The sequence below is a fragment of the Patella vulgata genome, chromosome 2 (genome assembly GCF_932274485.2).
Source record: "Patella vulgata chromosome 2, xgPatVulg1.2, whole genome shotgun sequence".
Lineage (NCBI taxonomy): Eukaryota > Metazoa > Mollusca > Gastropoda > Patellidae > Patella > Patella vulgata.
The window spans coordinates 23,158,380-23,185,040 of record NC_065880.2 but is presented as its reverse complement, the minus strand read 5'-3'; the positions used below and the strand labels follow the sequence as shown (position 1 = coordinate 23,185,040).

General features: G+C 34.7%; 1 protein-coding gene across 1 annotated transcript; it reads right to left on the bottom strand.

Annotated features, from left to right (window-relative positions):
- Positions 1 to 5,159: 5,159 nt before the first annotated feature.
- Positions 5,160 to 25,389, bottom strand: LOC126811124 (wings apart-like protein homolog). Its single transcript, XM_050536601.1, has 17 exons — positions 25,311 to 25,389; positions 22,325 to 22,398; positions 20,253 to 22,159; positions 19,346 to 19,411; positions 17,992 to 18,156; positions 17,453 to 17,589; positions 16,836 to 16,947; positions 15,758 to 16,006; positions 15,011 to 15,122; positions 13,048 to 13,151; positions 12,377 to 12,453; positions 10,955 to 11,106; positions 10,454 to 10,569; positions 9,030 to 9,158; positions 8,113 to 8,377; positions 7,400 to 7,584; positions 5,160 to 7,152 (listed from the first exon to the last, which is right to left on the bottom strand). The coding sequence occupies exons 3-17, from the start codon at positions 22,146 to 22,148 to the stop codon at positions 7,087 to 7,089; spliced, it is 3,831 nt and encodes a 1,276-aa protein (XP_050392558.1). The 5' UTR covers positions 22,149 to 22,159; positions 22,325 to 22,398; positions 25,311 to 25,389; the 3' UTR covers positions 5,160 to 7,086.
- Between the last annotated feature and the right edge of the window lie 1,272 nt (positions 25,390 to 26,661).

Sequence of the window (26,661 nt, the reverse complement as noted above, 5' to 3'; positions counted from 1 at the left end):
AGTCACATATTGGCATCGGAGAGTTTAATGGTTTATGGTTTGTTTTGATATTAATTATTTGTAACTTTTTTTTCTGGAGTTGTGTCCCTTTCAGTTTACACCTTTGTCAGAAATCACATTAAATTGTTACTCGGTCAAATGAAATGAAATGAAATGGGGTTTAACGTCCCGCTGTTCTGCTACGAACTGGGCTAATGAAGACGGGCATACGCCGTACAGTGTGCTATGAGGGAAATTTTGCCCGGACAGCGGCACTACGGCCTTCTCTTATATCGAATTCCAACTGTCAGGGGATCGTTTACGTACACGCCAATGTGTACACGGAACCTCTCCATCCAGCATCACTGACAAGGGGGAACCGCGTCGGAAAATCTGGATGAACTTTCTCGGCTAATGCAGGGATCGAACTACTCGGTCAAAGTGTTATATGCCACTAATATATCAAAGTACTAAAAATTAATTATTATTTTCCCAAAAAATTTTATTCACTAAAAAAAAAGTCTTGCCAGTTTTGCATCATAGCCGCCATCAAAATGCTAGATTTTGTTAAGATGCTGATAGATCTATAGGATTCCAAAGTGCTGAATATGAAGTTTTCAATCATAGTAATTAAACCTTCGGATAGAAAATGACAAAATGGACGTTCCAATGCTTCCCGGGCCGCTAGCTCTCAAAATAGCCATAAAACTCTTACAAAGGCGAAGATCAGCCATGTGGCAAATATACTGAGAGTTCGGGCAGTGGCATGTCGAAGAGAACTAATTTTGACTTGAATAATGCACTGCATGAAATTCTTCCAGTTGTAATTATTCTTTGAACAGTTCCCAAAATACGGAAATTCCCATCCCTTCACATACACCCTGTCATGGTTTCTACTGTATAATATCAGAAATGTATTGTTTAGCAATCGTTAATAATGTACATAATGGATTTTTCAAGAACCAATTATACACAGAGAAAACAATATCACAACCCCCCAATTTGAATATAGTGTTGGTCTTCGAGATAATGGTATCTGTTATACGTTTTGACGGGTATCCCATCTTCCTGGGCTGCCCCTGAGAAACACTGAACCAGCAAAGAAAGGCAAGAGTAGAGGATTTATTGTGATTATGTTGATATTGTCCGATTACGAACAGTTCTGTAGGATAAGGGATGGTGAGGTAACCATTCTCTTTTCAACATAGTGCTTGGCGCAAAAGGATGAGGTCACACGAGTATTAAAAGTGCTACACCTTCTCTTGAAGACAAACTGCGAGTTCTAACAGAACTTAGTTTGTTGATGTTTTCGCAATAATGGCCGAGGGGATGGTGACCCATCTGCCGTGTAATCTGCCTCATTGACACTCCAGTATTCATCATACCAAAATATTGCCATATTTTCGCTGCGTGAGTTGCACTGAACGCAGCGATTTTAAAACTTTCTCCAAACATGTATTTTTATGACTCATTGGATTAATACTTTCCTTGCGTCGTGGGTCTTTTACGTGCTGCACTGGCAGCTTGCACTGGTATGTATCGATTAAAGAATACGTAAAAAAAAATAATTTCACTTTCGCATATAATTATTTAAATCCTTATACGGCATTTAGTAACTGAACATATGATATAAAACACAAATTTATATGGAAAGCAATCACTGGGTTGCTTTCCATATAAATTTGTGTTTTATATCATATAATTATTTAGTAATAAATTTGTCTGAAGTTCATAAACATTCGAATGTTACTTTACTTTTATATCTGGCTATAATATCAACTGAAATACCAGTACTGAATCTTGTCTCTTGGTTGGACGCTACTTTAGCATACAGTGTATTTTTAATCACCGGGTTCCGTTTGACTCATGAAATTGCTGTCCCGTGGGTGAGTTTGAAGATGACGCCATCTCACTTCGTAATGGCATTCATCCTCCACAAGTCTAGTTGTCTTGCCAATTTTATGACGACTATAATGTATTATCATAATTTACAACTACAAGAATGGATATTTGCCAATAGTTTAGAATGTGATAATTAAGTAATTGCGTCATGGATATTTGAATTGAAATCTTGGAGTTGGGTAGCCAAGTGCGCTTTTGATCATAAAGTCTGTCACTGAGTTAACTGAATTGGTTTCTATCTCAAGCTAGTAGGTAACAATGTGTGTTATCACATGCCTAAGTTAAGTGCTTTACGCTCAAGGTCAATTTATTAAAATAAAATTGTTACCATATGTTAGGTTCGAAATGACATTTGTTGAGTGGAAGTTACCCCCACCCCTACTTCTCTCTCTCTCTCTCTCTCTCTCTCTCTCTCTTTCTCTCTCTCTCTCTGAATTTTAATCTCTGAGTTGAATAGTAACATTCAGACAATGTGTAGCCTCCCGGATTTGTGTGTTCCCTAGAAGTTGGATCCCTAGATGTTTCACTTAGATTGTCTAGGCCATGTTTCCCACGTCGTCTATCCAGTGAATGGTATCCTTTCCGACTATAATGGTCGAAGGAATCGCATGCCATCCCCTCCCACCAAATTATTTAATTAACCAAAATATTGGGAAGAAATGAGATTGGTGTTATTAGGTTTTGACTTGCCACTTGAATATTTAGCGCTTGGGAAATCTGTATTTTACGCGACGGAAAACGTCTGTCAGATCATGTTATCAGCATGACATTGAAAAACTGGTGGTAACAATACACTTAAGGGCAATAGACTGAATCTAATGACAATTTCCAGAAATAACTCTAATATCGCCACTAAAACAATACTAAAACACTATCATGCTACGCATTATGCTTTGAGCTGGTGGTAAAAGACCTTCAGGAACTATAATCAAGGTTATCAGATCAGAAATAATCGTTGGGGTTTTTGTTTTCATATTGGCTTACTAAGATCATCATTTTGGTTTTATTTTATTTCTTGTATGTTCTTGGGGTCTTTCGTCACCCGTGTGTAGGTTAATTGGTCTTGAAGATTGTTGACAGTGCTTACGTAGTCAGTTCTCTTTGTCCGCAGGCTTCGTGTTCTCTTTTTGTTTGGTTGTTGGGTTGTTTTGAGTACTTGGAGATGATATTGCAGATTTTGTCTCGTAGATAGTCGACTGTACCATCTGATGCTTTCTGACGTAGTCTCTTCTCAATACTGGGGATATACATGTATTCATTATGGTTTTGGGTATGGATTTGAATTCGTGTGATAGTAGAGAGGTTGGTTCACCTGTGAGGAGGGTACGTTGGCCAAGATTAACAGTTCTGGTTATATATTCTTTCCGAGGCGATTTAGCAGGTTGGTTTATCTTATTGGTTTGGTGGCTTTTTACAAGGATGTATAATGTGGCATTGGATTCAATATGTTATGAGGGTAATGCGGAGGCGACCTTCAGATAATTTGAACATACAACTTTTTCATTTCTTAAAAACGATGAGAGAATCCGCATCGAAACTTCGCCTGTGATTTATATAATTGTGTCAGGTGACATATCTGAAATGTTCTGTATAAGGTAATTCAAGTCAGTGAGCAGCTAAAAAGACTAGTATACTCACCTTCTGGATCAGAATTGGATTCTTCTGTCTAGAGTTCATGATCAGAATCATTAAGGTCATCAAGAGATAGTTCATTCTCGAGATAACTAGTTACAGTGAGCGCGGTGAGACAATTATTGTCGGGAACGGTCCGATTTACAGTTTGTACGCTGATGCTTGGGAATGACCATTTGTGATTCTTCGGAATATGTTGATGGTTTTCAGAATTCGATGTCTGGCTGGGGTAACCCACCACTACCACTGAAAAGGTCTGGTCATTGTCATTCGTATCGTACAGTGTGGGGCAGTAAGCAACGTCTGGATGGGATGGCAGGAAGTTTACCCATTATAATTGAAGTATTATCTGGTTGTGGTTATTTTCAATACATGTGAATTTGCTGAACATTTTGCAACACGTTTCGTGTGGTTAGTAATGACCTAGTGGATGGGGTGGGTGAATTAGGAACGCCTGAAGAGTCTACCCTACCACTGAAATTATCTGACAGTTCTCACAGCTAATACACGTAAAGATGCTGAATATTATGCAACAAATTCCACGCAGTTAGTAAATGCGCTGATCTGGCTTAGCTTTTGAGGGTTGGTCAATTATGGGCGTCTTGACAATTAAAATTTCCTAACATGGGAATTTACTGATTTTGTCGTTGGTCCAATATCCGAAAAGCATTTGACGTGATGAACAAATATATTCTCAGCATGCCGAAAATTTCCACAAAGGTGGATTTTAGAAGACGAATGGGTACGAAAACCAGAAAGACTGTTACTTTGTGTGCCCTAGGCCGATTTTTGTGGATTTTTTTTACTGAGGTTGTACTCAAATAGACCTTTCATAAATAGCAAGAATCATTTGTTTAGGAGCTTACTACTGAAGATTTCCCCCTTGTAAGTGATGCAGGACGGAGGGCCTGACAAGGGCAGCTGTCTAGTCCTTCAGATGTATACATTGGAATGCACGTAAAAGATCCCTTGGCAGTTGGAATTCGATATAAGAGTAGGCGATAGTGCCGCTGCCCGGGCAAAATGTCCCTCATAGCACACTGTATGGCCTATGTCCGTCTTCATTAGCCCAGCATAGGAGCAAAACAGTAGGACGTTAAACCCCATTTCATTTCATTTACTACTGAAGATTCAGATAGGATCGTTTTAATCACGTCTTGGCCCATGACCACGTGCCGAATGGAATACGTTTGTGTCGGTGGTAATGACCAAAATCAGTTTTCAGACCTAGATTTTAACCTCCGTCTCTGTCAATAATTTCTTGTTAACACTCTAGGAACTACAATTGTTATCGGATCTATTTGAATAGGTTGTTCCGTTTGCTGACAGGAAGACAGAGAAAGAGAGATGGGGTTTAACGTCCACGCGACACAAACCGGGGCATTTCGGGACTAGCATATGGTTCAATTTTATTTCAATAAAATGCTTGCGCGTAGGGTTCTTCAGCAGTGGGAAGAAATTGGAGGACCCCGAGAAAACCCAGGAGGTTGGACAGGCGACACGAATCCTTGTCATGTACAACCGGGGAATCGGACAGGAAGGCATTTGTCGCACATCCCACTGGTGATTTTGACCTAGGGCCCTGAAATCGGTAAATCCGGCCTGGTACCCACTGATAGATTAAAATAAACACAACTTGATGAATGTTTAGTTTGATAAAAATATCTTTATAACATTTAGACACTCTAAATGTAGGTATATATGTATATACAGTCCTCAATACTAGATTATCTATACACAATTATATATGATCAAATAATAGGATAGTTGTCATAAAAACTACCTTTTATTTTCAATTCAATTATGTGTTACATTGTTTATCATAGAGAAAATATACCCACTGCCTGAATACACAGAATATCAATAATCTTATTTTCAGTTTGAATTGAAATCTTCTGGATTTACTTGAATTGCGTATCTAGGATAAAATATGCAATCCCAGAATAATCATTTCAATCTATTTATCAATTTTAAATAAGCATAAATATTGGAAATATAACAGTTTATGGACTACCTTTCCGGTTTTTTGCTTAATTCAAGATGATTTTATGTCAAGATGATTTCAAAGAAACAATTTATTCTGATTACTAGTTTCTATTAGTTAATTCTTTCACAAAGTATTTCTAGAATAGATCGTAAATCACATAATTTAATTATGGTAAGTAAATTTTTACCATATAAAACAAATAGAAATATACTTTTACCACTATGAAATCCAAGTATCCATTTCATGATTTTTTTCAAACATTTGTATACAAAACTCTTAAATTATCGTTATTAACAGAAAATACCAGTTACCTTATTGAGCATCTGTGCAAAGTTATTACCATACACTTCAAACTACGTTATATTAACTATTTCAGATGCTACTTTTACTTTGCTTTTTTCTTCAAGACAATGCACATATGAAAATTAAGAATGTAACATCCATTTAATCGACCACAGTTGTCCAACAAAACATTATTTACATAGATTAATAGGTGACTATGTATTATATACAACCGTACCAGGACGATAGTCTGGAAAATAAACACACAAAATAACTAGAAATCATCATGCATAATGAATAGGTATATAGATAGATTTATTTACACAATGCCAGGATATGATTGAGCATATGAAATAAAAATGATCATATTTTCACAGATTAACAAATTTTTATTTGACATTAGTACACAATTGTAAAATTTATACAGAACCAAAAAATAAATCATGATTAACGAACAAGAAAATCTAACTGGTTAACCTCAAAATTAATTATCCTTGATTTATGATTTTTGAATATGATGAAAATGTATATAATAACAGAGCTTTAATACAAAAATACTTAAATCATATCCTTTTCATATTATTTTATAAATTAAATCTACTCAATATAAGCAAATATACAACAGTCAAAAGCGTGCAAGATTCTAAAACTAAACTCCTAAACTCAAATGACGAGAGTGTCAAATTTAATTTTATTTTTTATTCATAACCCCATGCACACGGATGAATATATCAAAACTTATTGACTGATGTAAGACAACAATGAAACTGATGATATAGATAAATGTATGTAAATATATAAGATTGATTAAAGATATATATTTTATATATTTTTTAACATGTCACAAGGACTCAATATGTACAATACAAAAAAACTTAATCAAAACAATACACAATTCTTTTAATCTTAATCTTTTTATCTTAAAAATTGTCACATATCAAGGCTTATCTGGTAGGGGGTAGAATCAGTGCAGATTTTATTTTCAACTTTTGATATATACTATAATTAATAATTGTTTATTTATAAAGAATTCAAAATCATGTTTGTTTTAATCAGTGACATCATTTAATTCTGACACCCTGTATAAAGTCAAGTATCCTCTTCCGCAAACACTGACCAGGAAATAAAAATTAAGATTAAATGAGAAAAATTTAATTCTCCCGGAGTTTATGGCATGCCATAATGAAGTTGTACCAAAGATAACTGTTGTTAACTGGTTCTGTACCCATTCTTGTGTTTATGTTATGATAATAAATATACTGAGGGTGTGTATATAGCACTTTATTGTCTTGTAATACACGTTGTTAACAAGATTCTAACACCTCTATAACTCTAGCTATTGATTTACCGCCTGTATTACCAATAGCAATCTGAAATAAATAATATGTTTATACTAGTTACTTTCATTCAGAAAATAATAAAGATTTAAAAACAAAACTCTGTTGTATGAATTTTACATTTTTGAACCAGGATCGAAACCATTATGATTTACATCTTTGTGACTGAGAGACCATTTGATGTAAGACATTACAAACTACTTGAATAATAATTTCTCCATTTTAGACTAAGGAGTGGAATAAAAAAAACCCCAAGAAATGAAACAAATGAAATACTCACTGTTAAATTCATAAAACCAAGGAATTTCTTGAGTGTTTTTATCATGGGGTCGAAGCTCTCATCGGGAAGATAACATTTTACAGAACAGACATAATCTTTATTATCACGTATAAGACAGCCTAATAATAGAGCTATATATGATGCTACAATACTGTTCTCCATATGTTTTCCTGCCTTGTGTAAAGCTGTCAATAAACAATGTTAAACAATGTGTGTTGTTTTTTTTATTCTAATTCTATTGAAATGAAATTTAAATAAAATATTTCTAAAATAAAAAATTGTTTCAAATGTTATTTATACTTTTTATTTATAAGAAACCAAAATATTTAATATGAAAAAATTAGAGTTATGTCCCCTTTGATATTTTTTTTATATATAATTTTCAGCTAGAAATACTATATAGCCAAAAAACATTCATTTAGTGATAAAAAACCAATGAGAAAATAAATCAACGGTCAAAAACTATTACTATTATTATTATTATAACAAGACTTTTATTCCTTGTTAAAATTACCCAAACCCTAAAAAAAGAGAAATGACCTTTCTTGTATGGAGAAAATGTCAGAAATATTATTACTTTTATTAGCTTAGACAATTAAGAATGGCATCACCAATCAGAGAAACAATGTAAATTTATCAGAACTGATGACTATATTTGAGTTTTATTCTTCGAAATTCAGGGTTTTTATTGAAATAAATAAAATTGAAATTACCTTTAGTAAATGTTTCATCATCATCTAACGGTGTTGGTTCAGGTGCAGTACTAGTGTTTCCATCTTCATTTAATTTAGCCTGATTAGCTGCCTTGATAGATTCGGCTGATTTTACAATCCATTGTACTCCAGCTTCTGTTTCCTGCCATTCACCACTCTTGTTATGAGCTGATGCTTCATCTTTCGTTTCTTCTTTACTTTCTCCTTCTTCTTCTTCTTCTTTATCTTCCATCATCCTAGCTGCCTCTTCTCTTTCACAGAATAACTAAACAAAAATAAATTTTATAAATAAAAATTATTTGTATTTCAATCCACTTATGCACTTTAAAATCAATCTTGATTTAGTTGTATAGATTGCCATATAAGCCAAAATATGCAATACTGTTGTAAACATACTGTTATGCAAATTTGTCATATGTATAATAATTAATATATCCTTCAACTAGAGGAATGAAGTTTTCTACTAGAACCAAATGATATGGTTTAAGTATTAGTGGTAGGACTATTTAAAATTTAATAATACACATAGTAGGACTACATGTATGAAATATTATGGACTATTTGACTGGGCAGTGGGTTGTTTTGGTGCCTGAATTTCCTTATTTTTGCCCAACAAATATCACCAAACCTTGAATTAGCTGAATATACCAAAAAGAGAATTAACATTTTTTTTTTTTGAAGGTTGAGTTTAATTCCAGATACTGAATATTAACTTAGTAGTCTTGAAGATTCGGTGTTTGAATTTGTTCAAAACGTGTCCAATGGAATAGCACTATAGAGAAGTGCAATGATTGTCCCCAATTTTTGGGCTCTGCAACTTTCCCCACCCCCGACCATTGCCACGACTAAAATCAATAACCACCTATACTACTGTGTACTGTTTTTATAGACTGATGTAATAAGTTAATAAGTCTTACCTCTACTAAACAGTTGATACCAGTTTTAATATATGTTGCACCATCTATTACTGTACTAACTTCAGATTCTATTAATATCTGTCGATTCATTTCACTGTGTTCAACCAGATTTATCAATAAACCCAAACTCTGTAATTAAATTAGCCATCTTATATCTCCTTAATAATAACATATATCATGGCAAGGGAGCCACGGTGGCTGGGTGGTTAAGACGCTGGCTCGCTAGCCTGGAGGTCGGGTGTTTGATCCCTTCATTGGCCGAGAAAGTTCATCCAGATTTTCCGGCGTGGTTCCCCCTTGTCAGTGGTGCAGGACGGAGGGCCTGACAAGGACAGCTGTCTAGTCCTTCGGATGAGACGAAAAACCGAGGTCCCGTGTATACATTGGAATGCACGTAAAAGATCCCTTGGCAGTTGGAATTCGATATAAGAGTAGGCGATAGTGCCGCTGCCCGGGCAAAATTTCCCTCATAGCACACTGTATGGCCTATGCCCGTCTTCATTAGCCCAGTATAGGAGCAGAACAGTAGGACGTTAAACCCCATTTCATTTCATTGTATACTGATAAGTTATCCAAATTTGTTTCCATTAGAAATTTCAAATTAGCAAGAGAGAGAGAGAGACAGACAGAGAGAGAGAAAGAAGAGATGGGGGTTTAAGTCCACTTGACACAAACTAGGTCATTTCGGGACTAACACATGGTTGAAACTTATGTCAATAATTTGCTTGCGCGTAGGGTTCTTTAGCAGTAGGAGGAAACCGGAGGACCTGGAGAAAACCCACTAGGTTGGACAGGCGACCCTACTCCTTGTCACGTACATCCGGGGAATCGAAACCACGCCAGTTGACTCAATGATCTACCTTATGATACACGTGCTAACCATTCGGCCATCCAACCCCCCAATTAGCAAAAGGCACAACTATTAGGTTTATGCGTGCAACACAAGGGGCAGAATTTTGCTTAATAAGCTGCAGCATTTCTGCCACTGCAACATTTACACGGCCAGACCTTAAGTTTTTTTTTTTTACCTATCCGAATGAATAGACATACTTTCCATGTCAGCCCTGTGGGCACAACCTCTGACAAGTCAAAATAAGTAAAAGTGGTCCATCTGTACATGTTTAGCATTTCTAGTTTTATGGATGACATTGTTTTTAAATACTACCTCCTTACTCTGAAAGCTTTCAAATGTTAATGATAACAAAGACAAAGTACATTGGCTACTTGCCAAGGGTTATACAGGGATTTTGTCACAAACTCAAACAGAAACCACAACATCTTGAACTCAGTGGACAAACATATATATATGGAAGACAGATGGATGTGATCAATTTGACGATAAAAATTAAAACCATTCGTGGGAAGTAAAATATACTTATCAAAACCAAAATTAAAACCATTCACTGAAAATAAAATATACTTACCAGAACTAATAAGTCAAATTTCTGTTCTTGAGGTATATATTGTGGAGTACTGAGTATACACTCTAATACAACATTTATCACTGCATCTTGTTCCCCAACTTTAGCACTTCCAATATCTACAAATACAGAACCACTTAAATAAACCAGCTATAAGAAAGATAGGTATCCAGGCAATGAAACATTAACATTATAAAGCTTTATTATCTGACTATAACAAAACATTTTATACTAACTGTTAAATTGTCTGAAAATATTAACTACATGTATTGTAACCACGGATGGTAAGGTGATAAAGGGACATAATCCATGACCGTATGTTCAGAAGTAGCTGAAAATCAATAGGATTCTTCAGCTCACACTGCCTCCATGGCAGTTTTAGATAACCAAGGTGCATCATACTGTACATAATTTTCAGAAATTTTCTGAAAATCAATAGGCTTGTTCCCTGTGCAATAATAGATAACAACTAAAATGACGTATGAGATTAACGATTTAACCTACCGTTGTCATGAGTTACATTCAGCAATACTCGTAAAACGGCCAACATACAGTTAAACACCACCCAACCAATTGATTCTTTCACTTCTTTATTTTCTTCAGGATCTTCCATAACAGGATGGTATGGTAAACATTCTACACAGCCTTTTAAAGCACTACAAATTATACAGTAGTCATTAGAATTCAAACATCATGATCTTATTAATAATGGAGTTAATGTTAACTACCCTGTCTTAGTTTCAGTATTCTATAGATTATTGATCACAACACTGAAGCTATACATTCTGTTATTACAAGTCAATAGTACGGATTACATTTCCTAATCCATCCATGTCACCAACATTCAAGGATAAACTATTGTAAAGCAGAGCTATGTTTCTGTTATCTTAGCAACTAGACAAAAATTTCTTCGGATTTTTCAGTCTTTTTTCTTGTCAATGAGAAAGGTGATTAGTTGTTCGGATGGACAAAACACTGAGCTTCCATCTACCATGGCAGTCTGTTAAAGCCACCTTCCCCAACCACAACTTACAATCAGAACAATTTGTAAGCCATTTCTTTTCATTTAGTTTGAGTGCCTATCTATATTGACTTCATGGTGCACCAATTTCATGGTGTTCATGGTGCATCAATTTCATTATGTTCATGGTGGATCAATTTCATGATGTTCATGGTGCATCAATTTAATGGTGTTCATGGTACATCAAATTCATGGTGTTAATGGCACGTTAATTTCACTGTGTTCATGATGTATTAATTTCACAGTATTCATGGCACATTATTTTCATGGGGTTTCTGGTGCTTTAATTTCACAGTATTCAGAGTGTATTAATTTCATAGTGTTCATAGTGTTAATTAATTTCATGGTGTTCATGGTACAACAATTTCATGGTTTTCATAGTGCATTAATTTCATGGTATTCATGGCACCTTAATTTCATGGGATTCATGATCCAAATTAATTTCATGAGATTCATGGTGCACCAATTTCAGAGTGTTCATTCATGTTGCATCAATTCCATGGTGCCCATGGTGCAATAATTTCATTGTGGTCATGGCACATTAATTTCATGTTGCATTAATATCACAGTATGCATGACACATTAATTTCATGGTGTTCATGTTACTTTAATTTCACAGTATTAATAGTGAATTCATTTTATGGTGTTTATGGTACAACTATTTCATGGTTTTCATAGTGCATTAATTTCATGGTTTTCATGGTGCATCAATTTCTTGTTTTACACAGATCATCTATATTGTGGTTTTAATGATAGGAATGCATGTTATCAACTCATACTATGCATAACTATGAAAACTGGATCAGTATTATATTTAAACTGTCTGTACGTCAAATATGTCTGAATTATGACTGACATGGTTGTTATTATAATATCTATTTTTATAGTATGGTTTTATAACTCACCAACATAATGATGTAACAAGTATAGCTGATTTATAATCTATTAAATAACTCTGATTATCTGTGTTCATAAAGGTTATCTGAAACAGATGACATAACACTATTAATTATATAACATCTTTCCACAACATTAATACATTTCTATTTATACTCTTTACACTACAGATAATATTCTGTATCTTGTTTAACATTTTATTAATTCATTACATCAACACTAACTGCTTATTATTTCTATTACAAATATTGTTTACAGTATTAGACATTTTATATTTATTGATTGTAGAAATTTTTCAATTTTAAGGTAAGATGCAAATTATTAATTAGATATTTATTCACATGACATGCCCATATTCAATTCTCTAGACCATCAGATAGCCATGACATTGAATAGATTGAAACAATTGCACCATTTGATAATTTAATGTAAAAGAAATGAATACTAAAGACTTTGTTTACTATCCCAGCAAGAGTACTTGACAATCACGACTATCTTGTCTAAACTTAAAACACTCATAGAACACTCTCAGAATAAAGTAAACGGACTGAAATTTTCAACATATTCATTTTTCATTATCTATTTTTGAACTAGTATAGCAAAGCATCTTTAATCTGAGAGTGATTGACAGATAAACATAAATATTATATATATTATATAACTTGATACATGTACTTACATTTTCTAAGACTCTTAGACATCTATCTAATTTTTTGAGTACTGGTAATGTTTTAACTATATCCCTCTGTAAAACATCTTCAGCACATTTAGAGCATGATGCAACTAAAAAAAAAACATTTTACTTGTTTATAACATTATTTTAAAGTCTCAGCAACAGTAGCCCCAGCAAATGTTTAAATTTTTGGCAACCTTCAATGTTTATTTAATGTCTAGGTTTGGAAACTACTTCCAAGACAAAATCAATAGTTTTGCAAGGAATCAAATGTGATATGACTATATACATGTACATTTGTATATAATTAAGAACTGGGTTGATGTTCAAGATTACAACAATATTCAAGGCCATACTGTGTATATTATTAGTTTCTTGATATTCAAGGTCACATATAATTAGTTACTTGATATTCAAGGCCACATATAATTAGGTACTTGATTTTCAAGGTCAAATATACATGTATAGATACTTAATCGTCTTAATGTCATTTATATTCAGGTATTTGATATCCAAGGTCACTAGTGTTGAAACTACTATTCGGATATTCGTTAACGGATACAAAATAAGGGTTATCCGTTTACTATTCGTTACAATATATTCTGACATTCCGTATGCTCTATATTTAGCCATTTTTACGTCTGATTACTTTGAAATTGTCCCCAATGCAATTGATCACGTACGCAGCTCTGAGCATAAATGTCAACATTATGCGTATTATTTAGTGATAGTAACTAATAAAATTATTAATGCAGTGCAACAAAAACAGTAGTCTAAATAAAAAAAAATATTCATTCATTCCCTGCGCTAGTTTACGGCATACGAGTTTAGACCGTGTTTTGACTTCCCACAATGAAATTTATTCATAACGACCTAGGTCACGAATATTCCCACTCACTGATTGGTTCAATAGTAGTAGATTATCAGAATGAGGCAAACGACCTTGCCGAATAAATGGCACATGGTTTTATTTTACTTTTTTCATTCGTGTTGATTGAGCAAAATGATAAGTGGGAGGGTGCGGATAACAGGAGTAGTTATACTATACAAATTCCTTCACCTCATTGATTTTTTGGGATGTCAGACCGATGTCATAGATAATCTTAATAATTACGGCTAAAGGTAGGCACGTTTTTTTCTTCGCGGCTCAAACAATTTGCAAATCGAAAGTACGATTTCATACTCGCCATACACAGACACTCATAAACATTGAAACAAGTAAGAAATTATGAGTACCGGTATATGAACTTTTGATGTAATTTTGTTCAAGAATTTCACGTCTCTGAATTATCCGAATAGTATTCGGATAGCCAACAAAAGTATTCGGATCACAAATCTCGATCCAATTTTCAACACTAGAGGTCACATGTAATAAATTATGACCAAAATCAAGGTCACACATTGAATAATTGATAAGCAAAATCGAAAACAATTGGGCACTTGATTTTCAAGGTCATACATGTATATAATTGGGTAATTAATGTCATTTATATTCGGGTACTTGATATTCAAGATTGTATAATTAGGCCACACAAAACACAATTTTTATTTTTTGTCAAGGAATCACTACTGGGCTAAATGATTTACATCATCATGTTTATAGGAATGTATGATTATCCAGTATCATTTATGACTGTCAACATTTATCAGGGTTGTGTACTTGATAAATGAGTCTATGCCACATTTCTGGATTCATTCAAATTTTTATAGTTATTCCCTGTAACTGGGGCAAACATTTACATGCAGTAATAATTTTTTTTTTTTTATAAAATAAAACAGGTTATGTGACCATTTTAAAATGACACAGGATTATATGAGAACAAGAATATTTTTTTTGATATGGCCTTCGGTACTTGACATCCAAGACTATTAAAGTTTCATCAAATTGCAACACATCAAAAAACAGGTATACATGTACTTGTGTTGTTTTTGTAAAACTATGTTTATAATAATATACATGTATACTTACTTGTGTCTACAACATGATCTAACGCTCCCTGAGATCTCAACTCTTCCTTAAACCATTCACCAGCTTTACGAGACGTTAAACTTAATAATGATTCCATAGCTAAATTACCAGTCTGAAACAAAACATTGACAGTAATTATAGATAACATAGTTTCACAAGTGTTTCAAATGTTTAAAGGATAATGACACATATCATTGACTAAAGCATACTTTTAAATAAACTTGTACTTATTGTAAATGTAACAAAATTGGTAAGGTATATACTTCCAAAAACCAAGGCTTTTACCAAAACCTATAATTTTGAACATTGCCACTGACAAGACATGACAATAAAACAAGACCATACAGTCAAAGATTGTGGTATGTAAATTTGAAATGCTTAACTACACAATGTATATTACAGAGAGAAAGTGAAATGGGGTTTAGTGTTCACTCGACACAAACTCAGTCATTTCGGGACTAACATGATATGGTTCAATTTTATTTCAATAATTCGCTTTTGCGTAGGGGTCTTTAGCAGTGGGAGGAAACTGGAGAACCCCCGAGAAAACCCACGGGCGACCCAACTCCTTGTCACGTACAACCGGGGAATCGAAACCACACCAGTTGTGTCCGTGACAGAACATTATGATACATCACGATCACGCACATGCTAACCATTCGGCCATCCACCCTACCCTGTATATTACAGAGTACCAGATACAATGTAGTAATAACTACATGTACCAGAAGATGATAATATACTCACAGTTAAACTATCTAAATCCAGAGTTTTTGCTAAACCAGCTTTCTGTAACTGTTCACATAACTCTTTAATTTTTAGTTTATTTTTTTCTAATTCCTTGCGTGTATTGGAGTCGTATTGTTTTTCTCTTTCTTTGTCGCTGTCCACTTCAAGAAGTCTTAACATGAGATTAAGACTTTCAGTGTCCAGATCCATATTAAGGCGATCTTGACTCAACATAAACATAATGGTAGCTGTACATAATGATAAACTCTGAAATACAGATCAAATTCAAATACAATGATAAGCTGCCAGGCAACACTATGAAAATGAAATGGAATAGGGTTTAACGTCCTACTGTTCTGCTCCGATACTGGGCTAATGAAGACGGGCATAGGCCATACAGTGTACTATGAGGGAAATTTTGCCCGGACAGCGGCACTATCGCCTACTCTTATATCGAATTCCAACTGCCAAAGGATCTTTTACGTGCATTCCAATAATGTATACACGGGACCTCGGTTTTTCGTCTCATCCGAAGGACTAGACAGCTGTCAATGTCAGGCGTTCCGTTCTGCAACACTATGAAGTGTGATCAGAATTTCATTATTTAATTCAAACAACTGTCCTATAAATATTGCCCTAGTTTTTTAAATCTCAATATCGATGTCTAACATCTTTTAAATATGAGCTATGAAATAATTAAAACACAAATTCCTCACAATTTGGAAGTTATCAAGAGATGTAACTGGACACGTAATAATCAGAAATAGTTGAAATTTGATCTTTTAAATTACTCTTGTTGATCTAAACAATAATCGTAACTTGCAAAAAGATCAATTCTTTTATAATGAATATTGACCGAATCTGAAACCAAATTAGCTTAGTTTGAGTCACAAGTAATGTCAACAGTATTCAGTTTCAAGTGGTATACAAAAAAGATATTAAGAGCATTCGTATCGAAATGGAGAATTGCAAAAGAATAAAAATGTTTAAAGATTAATGAAATGTAAGTGATGCCATAGTTTTATAACATTTGGTAATTCTTTCAAAGAAAAAAGATGGATATTATCTGATAAATGAATAATTGAATAGTACTCACTGGATCAATACAAGCATCATGTAACATAGTGAATATTTTAGTTACTGTTCCATGAGCTCGAAGATGCATTCGGAATGCTGGCAGCTTACATTTCTGAGCTAACTGAATACAACTGGAAGTAAAATACAAACTAGTCAGCTGAATGTAGATTATAGAGAGAGAAAGGGAAATGGGGTTTAACGTCCACTCAACACAAACCAAGTCATTTCGGGACTAACAAATAGTTCAATTCTATTTCAATAACTCGCTTGCACGTAGGGATCTTTAGACGTGGGAGGAAACCAAAGGACCCAGAGAAAACCCACAAGGTTGGGCAGACGACCATACTCTTTGTCACGTATAACTGGAGAATCAAAACCACGGCAGTTGACTCAATGACAGATCTTATGATACAACACGCACGCACTAACCAATAGGTTTTTTTACCCATCTGACGGGTTAAGCAACACCCTCTTCATTGTCTCAAAGGTGCTAACTTTGACAAAACCCCTGACAAGTGGAAACCAGTCTCCATCAAAGTAGGGTGGCTTGTGCCAACATTCAAAAGTATTTACATTTATTTTGCTAGCAACATAGCAATAGAACACAGCTTGCAATATAAATATTTCTTCACATACCTAATACATCTAATAGAGATAGGCTCTGTATTTTTTAAGCTATCTAATAAATATTCCACATCATCCGTAAACTCCTGTGTTTCACCCGATTCTTGCATTTCAAATGATTCTTTGACATTACGTACGACCGTAAATAACTGAAAACATAAACAAATACGATTTGGTCTATTAATTATTAAGGATGCAATAAAACTAAAAGGAACAAAGGTGTGTGGGTGGACAGGTGTGAAATTATAATTCATTATATAAAGATAGGTCGCCTGGAAACAAATCATATGGCCACAACTGCTACATGTACATGTAGGTAACACCATGCAGTCGATAAAGGATGTCACATAATATTTAGTATTTAGAGCATCCAGAAGATTTTTTTCAAATTGATCAACGGTGATAACAATGACAAAAATTATCAGAAATTGCGCTGCAAATTTAAGTCTCAACTATTAAGGCACAAATATAGAAATTAAATGACATTATTTATGTCAGAATGTATTGTGAAATAACTGTAAAAAATTGAATTAAAATTTAATGTATATTACCTGTTTATGTTCTTTATTAACTTTCAGAGATGTATAAGCTTCTTCTCCTTCTTGTGTTGGCCAGTGTACATTACGTTTCATTTTTAATGTTGGTACATCATCAACAACATCATTATCTACTGCCTTTCTCTTCTGTTTATTAGTTTTAACCAATACAATAGTACCCTGATATAACCATTTAAAACATCAGTTAATCAACTAATTATAGACAAATCACAGTATGGAGTCAATCAAAGAAAGTATAATATAATCAGTTTGGACTTGGAATCAGTGATATAATCAGTTTGATGTCAATCAAAGAAAGAATGATATAATCAGTGGAATCAATCAAAGAGAGAGAGCGGGATAGAGAGAGAAGGGGTTTTAAGATGGGTTTCCGCGTACAAACTGGGTGATTTAATGGTATATATGGACTAAAAACATATTCAAACTAATTAATTTTTCATAATTTTGCTTCAAATCCTTCTCAAACATTGTAATTGCGAAGGAATGTCCTGTTATAAAAATTCGATCAAACCAAGTCACGTTTACGTCACCTGACTTACCTCTCTTGGAAGTCAGAGGAGAATTCATTGCATACATAAAACGATGTTGTCTTTAATCGCTTACTATTTATTACAAATATCGAATTATAATTAAATTCACGGATTATCCACTACCCGCCTCTTTTTCCATCATTTTTATCTCAGAAAGTGTTGTACATCTAACTCTTCATAAAGTTTATCAACTTGTACATCAAGCGCTCCAAGAGTGTTTTTCGGGGAATCCAGTATTTTTCTAGTTAGATTGGATATCTCTACTTTCCATATATACCAAAATTACCATACTTTTATTGGAAATAACCACCCAATAAATACTTTTCTGGGAACCCATCTTTAAGGTCAACTTCACAAAAACTAGGTCATTTCAGGACTAAGACATGGTTCAGTTTTATTTCAATAATTCGCTTGCACATAGTGGTCTTTAGCAGAGGGAGGAAACTGGAGATCCCAGAGAAAACCAATAAGGTTGGACAGGCGACCCTACTACTCCTTGTCACATACAACCGATATGATACATGTATAATCAGTGTGGAGTCAATCACAGAAAGCATGTTTTAATCAGTATGGAGCCACTCACATAAAGCATGATCGAGGATGATGGCTTCATCTAATCAATCAATATCGAGTCAATCAAAGAAAACATGTTATAATCAGTATTGAGTCAATCACATAAAGCATGATCTATCAGTAATCAGTATTGGGGAAGATAGTATCGACAATCAGAGAAAGTATCATATAATCAGCATCGACAATCACTGAAAGCATTATTCATCAAAAGGAAATGGTACATTTTTAAATTTCATATGACCTACCTGTGCCTCTGGAGACAAATCCTCATTCTGCCATGACCGAGCATTGTAAATAGCTTTTGACGGTGACTGCAAAATGAAAATAATCATATATCAGTTATTCTAAGAGATCTACATTAGTAAATTATTAAAAAATACAAAGCATGCTAAATTGGTACTTTCTCAATCCCTAGCCTTTGTCATGGCATTTTATACGAAAATTTAGAAATAGTTCAATATGGTAGGGGGTTTTGCTTTTTATTTCCTAACATTTCTAATTCTAGCTTAACTAATGGATGTACATATAGGATTAAGAAAATAATGCTGATGTAGGCTGTTGTAAATTAATAAAAGTTGAAATTTCTGTGTTAGAATGTGTATACATTACATGTACATGTATGTAGGGCAGGGAAAAGTATAGGATCAGTATTTTGACTTTCAGTTTACCAGGTCATGTCTAATTAACATGCTAAAGAATTTTATTTGTCTAACTGATCTGAACAGACAGAACAGTGAATACAAATTTGAAAACGATAACTTTCGTCTCTAGAGAATGTACACAAGATTGTACAAAGTGAAAAGGTACAATGTATAGCCTGGCCTCAAGTAGATTGGATGATTTTACCAAGAGATCAAGGACAATAACTCAGATATCACTAAAGTTCAAAAGCTTCTTATTTTAACATCTCATAAATTCTGATAAGATCAGGTAATAGATGTAATTTCTAGTGTACAAGTATGACAGCACTATACAACAAAATCTTAAAGTGGTCACGTAAAATATTTAAAAAAAGTAAAACAGTAAAAGAACAGGAAATACAATTGACGATAAATGTCATAGAATCCAGGCAGAATATTCATTTAGTGAAATCTACATGTACATGTACTGAACACTTAATGCTTAAATTTAGTAACCAAGTTAACAACTTACTTGTGTGGGTTGATTGGTATTTTTCTTGGAATTGCGTGTTTTAAATATTTTCCTTGTTTTGGTCAACGGTTGCACATCACTAGAAGGAGAGTCCACACTTTCAAGATTCACATTCTCACGAGAATCTTCTGATGCATTTCCTTGAGAATCTACGTCAGATTCATCTACATTGTTTAATTTTTGAGAATTATTTCTCGAGTCAACACTATTATTGTCAATGTCCGAGGAGTCCTGAATAGGAAGGGTGTCACTTCGAATTAAAACTGGCGGTTCATCTGGATTATTGACGGCAACAGAATCAACCATTAACACATCATCCTCACTCATAATATACACATATTCCATAGTTTGTTCAACTTTAACCTCAGTTTGTTTGGGTGCTCTAGATTTAAAGATCCTGTAACCACTTTTCACAGGCTTGACTGCTGAAGGCATAGGTTCATCTTCCTGGGACACAGGAGCTGAAGAAGTGTCCTCTTCATTTGGAGCTTCTTCCTCTTGATATGAATTATCATTTTTTGCTCCCCTAGAGCGAAATATACGATTTCCTCTTGAAGGTACCACAGGTTTTAATGAAGAGGCTGGAATCGGTTTGGATTTTGTACTGATGTCAAATATTTCATCATTGTCTACAGCAGGTGGGTCTGCAGATGCCTGCGAACTCGATTGAGATGTGGATTGTACAGATGGACTAGTTTGTGGGAAGTCACTTTTTGATGATGTTTCAGCGCTATCTCCATATTTCAAGGGACTTGAATCTTCTTGTGAAGTAGAAGAATCAGTAACACCAACAACTACATTTGGTTTATATCCTCTTGGAAATTCGCGTCCTGGCTGACCAAAATATTTAGTTTGGACATCACCTTCAGCTTTGGATACAACTTTTGGCTTGCAGACAACCACCATAGTTGTTTTGTCACCACTTTTAAACTGGCTTTTAGAGACAACATTGCTGTGAGCAAATCCTCCGACATCAGCATTGGGTTTATTCTTTTGATTTGAGTCCCACATTCTTTTAAAGTTCTCTAACAGTTTTGGATTGTTATATTTGGAATTTCGAACTTTCTTAGGAACTTCATAATTACTCCAGCCTGCCATTGTTTTGTCAACTTTTTTAGCTTTACCATATGTTCTTATAGGTACTTCCTGTTTGACCTCCTCTTCTGATGCATCATAGGGACTTAGTGTGGGAGGTGCATCAAGTTGACTAAAACCAAATGCATCATGCTCAGATAGGGCTTCTGATGGGGCTTCAGAAGAAGGCTGTGATTCTGATTCTAAAGTAGGAGGCGTTGTAAGACTAACAAGAGTAATAGAATCAGATGATTTAATAATACTTGGCGTTCGTGTGTATGGGTTTCTGTTAATAACAGCGGTCGTCTTGGAATATGTTTTTGTTGAACGACGGATGTTTTCTGTGGAGAATGCCACCTGTACATCACTTTCATCTTCCTGTGATTTCAAGATTACTGATGCTGCTGGTGATGAGGAGGTATAAGGATCATCTTCAGGTTGTGTCGTTACAGCAATCCGTGTGGCAGGTAGTTTTGTATTCTTAGAAGTGGGTCCTCGTGCTACGCTAGATTTTCCCTTTCTGGGTGAATCTCCTTCAGATTCAAAGCAAAACACATCTTCAGATGAGAGATCTACTTTTGGTGCTACAGCTTTACGTGGTGACGAGGAAGCCGATGAAGATGCAGAAGCTGCTTGCATCTTCTTTCTCGGACTTTCTCTGACGGCTATAAAGTTTGTCTTTCCCCATTTTGTACTGGTAGAAGCTGCTTTAATGGGGGCAGGTTTATTACTGATCAGTTCATCAAAGGCACGACTAGCTGGACTCTCTTTACCTCGACCATAGGTACGACCACCAGTTCTTCTTAATGTACTACTGCTCATTATGAAGGATACTGAAACAACAATAAGTATACAATAAACTAATTATTGTGATGTTTACATCTACTGTTTATTATAATGTTCCCCTTGTAATTTCTACATATCTAAATCAGCAGATACAACATGTAATATTTCCACATGATTATGAAAATGAAGAAATAATAATAATATTTAGTTACATTTATATTGGTAAGTATTCACTCATTAAAAACAGCAATTACTGCATTCTATTTTCTCAGGCAAACTTCAAATCCTGTAAGAAAAATAATAATTAATGATCACAAAATACAATGTAGGACCGAATACTGATGGTAAAAATCCTATGGCGATTTTGCTTCAAGCTGGAATGGAGCATACTACATGTACTGTATGTTCACTCTTGACTATGAAATTGGTAATTTTGCTATACCTAAATGAATTATTTTGTTTGCTTAGAAACTACAACAATCTTTTCTTTAGCTCATAAGTGATAAAAGCATTACGTGTCCACCAAAATAAGCCTACCATTCAAACTATGGTTTTAACTGGCTTAATTTTATTGGTGAGCCGCTGTAGCTCAGTGGGTATTCTGCTGGGTCACTAACCAGGGTGTCTGGGGTTTGACCCTGTGTTGATCGAGAAATTTCCCTGGTCTCCCCTTGTCAGTAGGTGCAGGATGAAGGACTTGGCAACAGCAGAGTTTAGTCATTCGATTTGGACAAAAAACTGAGGTAGTGTGTAGCCCTAGTCGTGTGTACACACTGGCGTGTACAGAGTAAAAGAAACCTTGACAGTTGGAATTTGAGACAAGAGTAGGTTGTAGCGCCGTGGATCAGGCACTATACACCCATCTTCATTAGCCCAGACATTAAATTTTCTTTCATTTCATCTTAATGGTGTGATGTAAAAATGAAATTTAGAGGCAAATTAGACCTATACATGTACTGGTATATCAGCAGATTAAATGAAATTTGACATCCAGATAAAAATTCACAGAATAAACAACACCAACAAAAATATGCTTTTATCTTTTGGCAGTGACTGACCTACATCAATTTTATCCATCTGTCATTTTAAGTGACCTAATCTTTTCAATGCCAGGTTAGTCTTTACTATATGTTTGATTGGCTGTGTATGTCAATAATATATGTGTCTTCAATGCAAATAGCGAGACACAAACTAGGTTACTCGATACAAACTAGGTCATTTTGGGACTAACACACGGTTCAATTTTATATCAATAATTAGCTTTAGCAGTTGGAGGAAACCGGAGGACCCGGAGAAAACCCATGAGGTTGGACAGGCGACCCTACTCCACGTCACGTACAACCGGGGAATCGAAACCCCACCAGTTGGATCAATTCCAGACCGTATGATACAGTGCGTGCGTACTAACCATTCGACCATCCAGCCCCCCGGTTATTTCAGGACTAAAATACAGTGTATGGTACAATTTTATTCCAATAATTCACTTGCAGTTAGGAGAAACCGGACGATTCGCAAAAAAAAAAACCCTGATCACTCGACCACCGTCAATGGAGTAACATTAAAGTAGCTAAGTCTTTAACTCTATATCATAGAAAGTCTTTGATATTGAAAACACAAATTTTTTGTCAATTTAAATCAACATTTATGTTGTGATCATACCGGTAAAAAATGGGCTTCTGATATCCAATATTTAAGACAAAAAAAACCACTTCCCATAATGCATTTTAGTGCCATTTGTAACAAGGGACTCGAAGAACAGGCTAGACATATTCCACAAGTCATATCAAACGGTGATGTCATATTCATATCTGGAGAGCATGCGCAATAAATGCTCTTTGTGTAGACTGGTATAACCAGACGCTAGAGATTGCCATTCAATTGAGACGTCTGGCGTATTTCGCCGAACATAACTGATTAGAAATTACAGTAAAAACAGAAACGATTGAATGTAAATCAGTTTATACATTTATAAAACATATTTGTATATGCGTTGAGACTCATTTGAGCCAATTTCTAGGTCCCAAATATTAGCGATTTAGCTTCTTTAAGTCAGTCAATGTACTTATCCAGGCAAGATATGAAATTGAGCTTTTTTTTTTCTCCTTGTCTAGTAATGATGTTACAGATCCTGGTTATACCGAGGTAGATTTTGGATACCCATGGGAGTTTCAGCTTGCTGGTAGAGTACTGTGACTATTAATGAATTAAATGGGGTTTAACTACTACTGTTCAGCACCAACTGAGCTAAAGAAGACAGGATTATGCCATGCAGTGTTCTATGAGTGACATTTTGCCCGGACAGCAATTGAATTCTAACTGTCAAGGTTTTTTTTTTTTTATATCTGGTTAAATCAGTCTGATTAAAATACAGATCTTTATTTCGTTTCGTTTTTTTTATACTTCTGATGGCCTGCACGAGATGAAGATCTGACCGATTGTAGTGGAAGGTCGTGTCAGGGATCATACGAACGGCTTGTGACCCTATGACATCAGACAGTTGATTAACCAATCAGCATTGATGTTTCTAGTGGGATACCCACAGTTCTGTGCACCACTCGCCAAGAACTTGCCGTAACAGACCGTTTCATTGGCTAATCCCTCACATCAACAAGAATGTGGCTTATATAACAACTTGTTCAGATCCTAATAAAGTCTTGACAAGTAAAACAAAATTTGCGGTTAAATATTATCGTTAATTTTTCCAAGGTGTGTAACCCCCACAACAGATATCCAATAAGATTAATCAACACAATCATTTTAATTCAATCTATTATTAGTATAAATAATAATCAACAGCTGAGTCAAAAAGTATAAAAATTATAAAAGTATTAAAAGTCAAAAATAATATTTTATTTTGTTTTGACATTTCAATTTTCATAACTCTACCAGTCAAAATTTCACAAAAATATCAAAGTAAATTAGACGCCAAAATACTGCATGGCCTCTAAGACACATCGTTACAACCACTAAGCCAACTTGGACAACATCCGCTGGTCGACAAGAATGCAACAACTACCATATCATGAAACGAACGAACACCAAAACAGTCTTGTTTACTCTTCTGAGCACTTCCTGCGATGATTGTCAAGTGAAAGCTCGAGTTAATCAAGACATTTTATGAGCAAAACATCTCTAGAGCCTATGTGCGTTACTTTGGCAAGGGAATGGAGACTGCAAAAGAGTTAAATATACGATTACCGGTGAATATTTGAGTTCACAACAAGTTCTTCTTTACGTTCACCGCCATTTTCCTGTAAAATGGAGTTTTTTGACAAAGACGCAGGCGCAGAGACCTCAAAATAAACAGGGCTAGCTACAATTAATTAGTCGAGGTTTCGCATTTTACATGGGAGACTACTCCACCACTTGCCCATTATTAACTCCCTTTAACCAGAGCACAGCCTGTATTAGATCATTAGACAAGCTGGACACATTAATTTAAAACCACATCACCATTTTTTCTGACAACTAATTTAAAATGCAGACATAGCTCCATATGCCTGTTTAGTGACTAAATCACTCACTGACTCAGGTTTAACTTACTCAATCAAGAACACCCTCTTTGTTATTTTTTTTTTATGGATGTCCAATACCCACCTTAAATTATAAATATCTTGAATTTTAGTATGAGCTACCTCAAATAATGGCTCTGATAGGCAGTGCTACCCACAATTCTTTAGGTTTTCTCAGAACATTTCAGTTGAATCATTATGGTAGCAGTCGTGGGTGTGGGGTAGTCCAGACACAGAGAATATATTTTCTCTCCTACATCCATGGAAATAAACCTGTTTTGGCAAACTCCACTGTAATCCTATACATGTATGCATCTAAATGAGCAGAAATATTGTCTCAAAATTTCTGATTTTATCAATCCCACTGACCTATCGCCAAACTTGACATTGTCTCCACCTTGAATCCCCGGGGACAACAATTCTTAATGTCTTGCTTTAAAAAAAAAACAACCTAAAAAAGGAATGTAACCAAAAGCTTTCTGCAATAAAATGTGGTATCAAATTCGTGCAAATAGCATGCAAGATTGTTTACTACTTTTTTTCATCAGGACAATATGCCCATAATATTTATTTACATACGAATATGTAAACAGTTGTGTATCTGAAGTTATCTACACAGATGGCTCACACAGGTGGTCTCTGTGGTCTAATCTCTAGTTGAATTCAAAATACAGTCTTTTAATTAAAATATCTTGTTTTATTTATCACAATTTATTATACCACAGTATATGGACTATACCTTTTGCCTAAAGGTGAGATTTAAGTGTTGGTTGACTTTGTATTACAGATATGAGGCAAGTCTCTGTTGCTATTACAGGTGATTGCAAAGGAAACAGTATCTTTTTTAATGCACAGACATGAATCTTGACGGTTGCGGTAATAAGTAATTTGTCTGACATTATGGAAATTTCCAGAGAAGATTAATTTCTGCTCCCCTCCCTCCTTTGAAGTGTCAATGAAAAAAGACAAATCCAATAAATTTAATACAGTATCCTATACAAAATAGAACATAGTCTATCCACCAAAAAAAGAATTCA

What these genes read in the sequence shown, in the direction of transcription:
- LOC126811124 (XM_050536601.1), bottom strand. Translation starts at nt 22,148, where the DNA reads ATGAGCAGTAGTACATTAAGAAGAACTGGTGGTCGTACCTATGGTCGA. An exon ending in AGATCATGTTGTAGACACAA is followed by an intron (nt 13,152 to 15,010) that starts GTAAGTATACAT and finishes TTTTTTTTTTAG; the next exon opens with TTGCATCATGCTCTAAATGT. An exon ending in GAATGTAACTCATGACAACG is followed by an intron (nt 10,570 to 10,954) that starts GTAGGTTAAATC and finishes CTGTATTTGTAG; the next exon opens with ATATTGGAAGTGCTAAAGTT.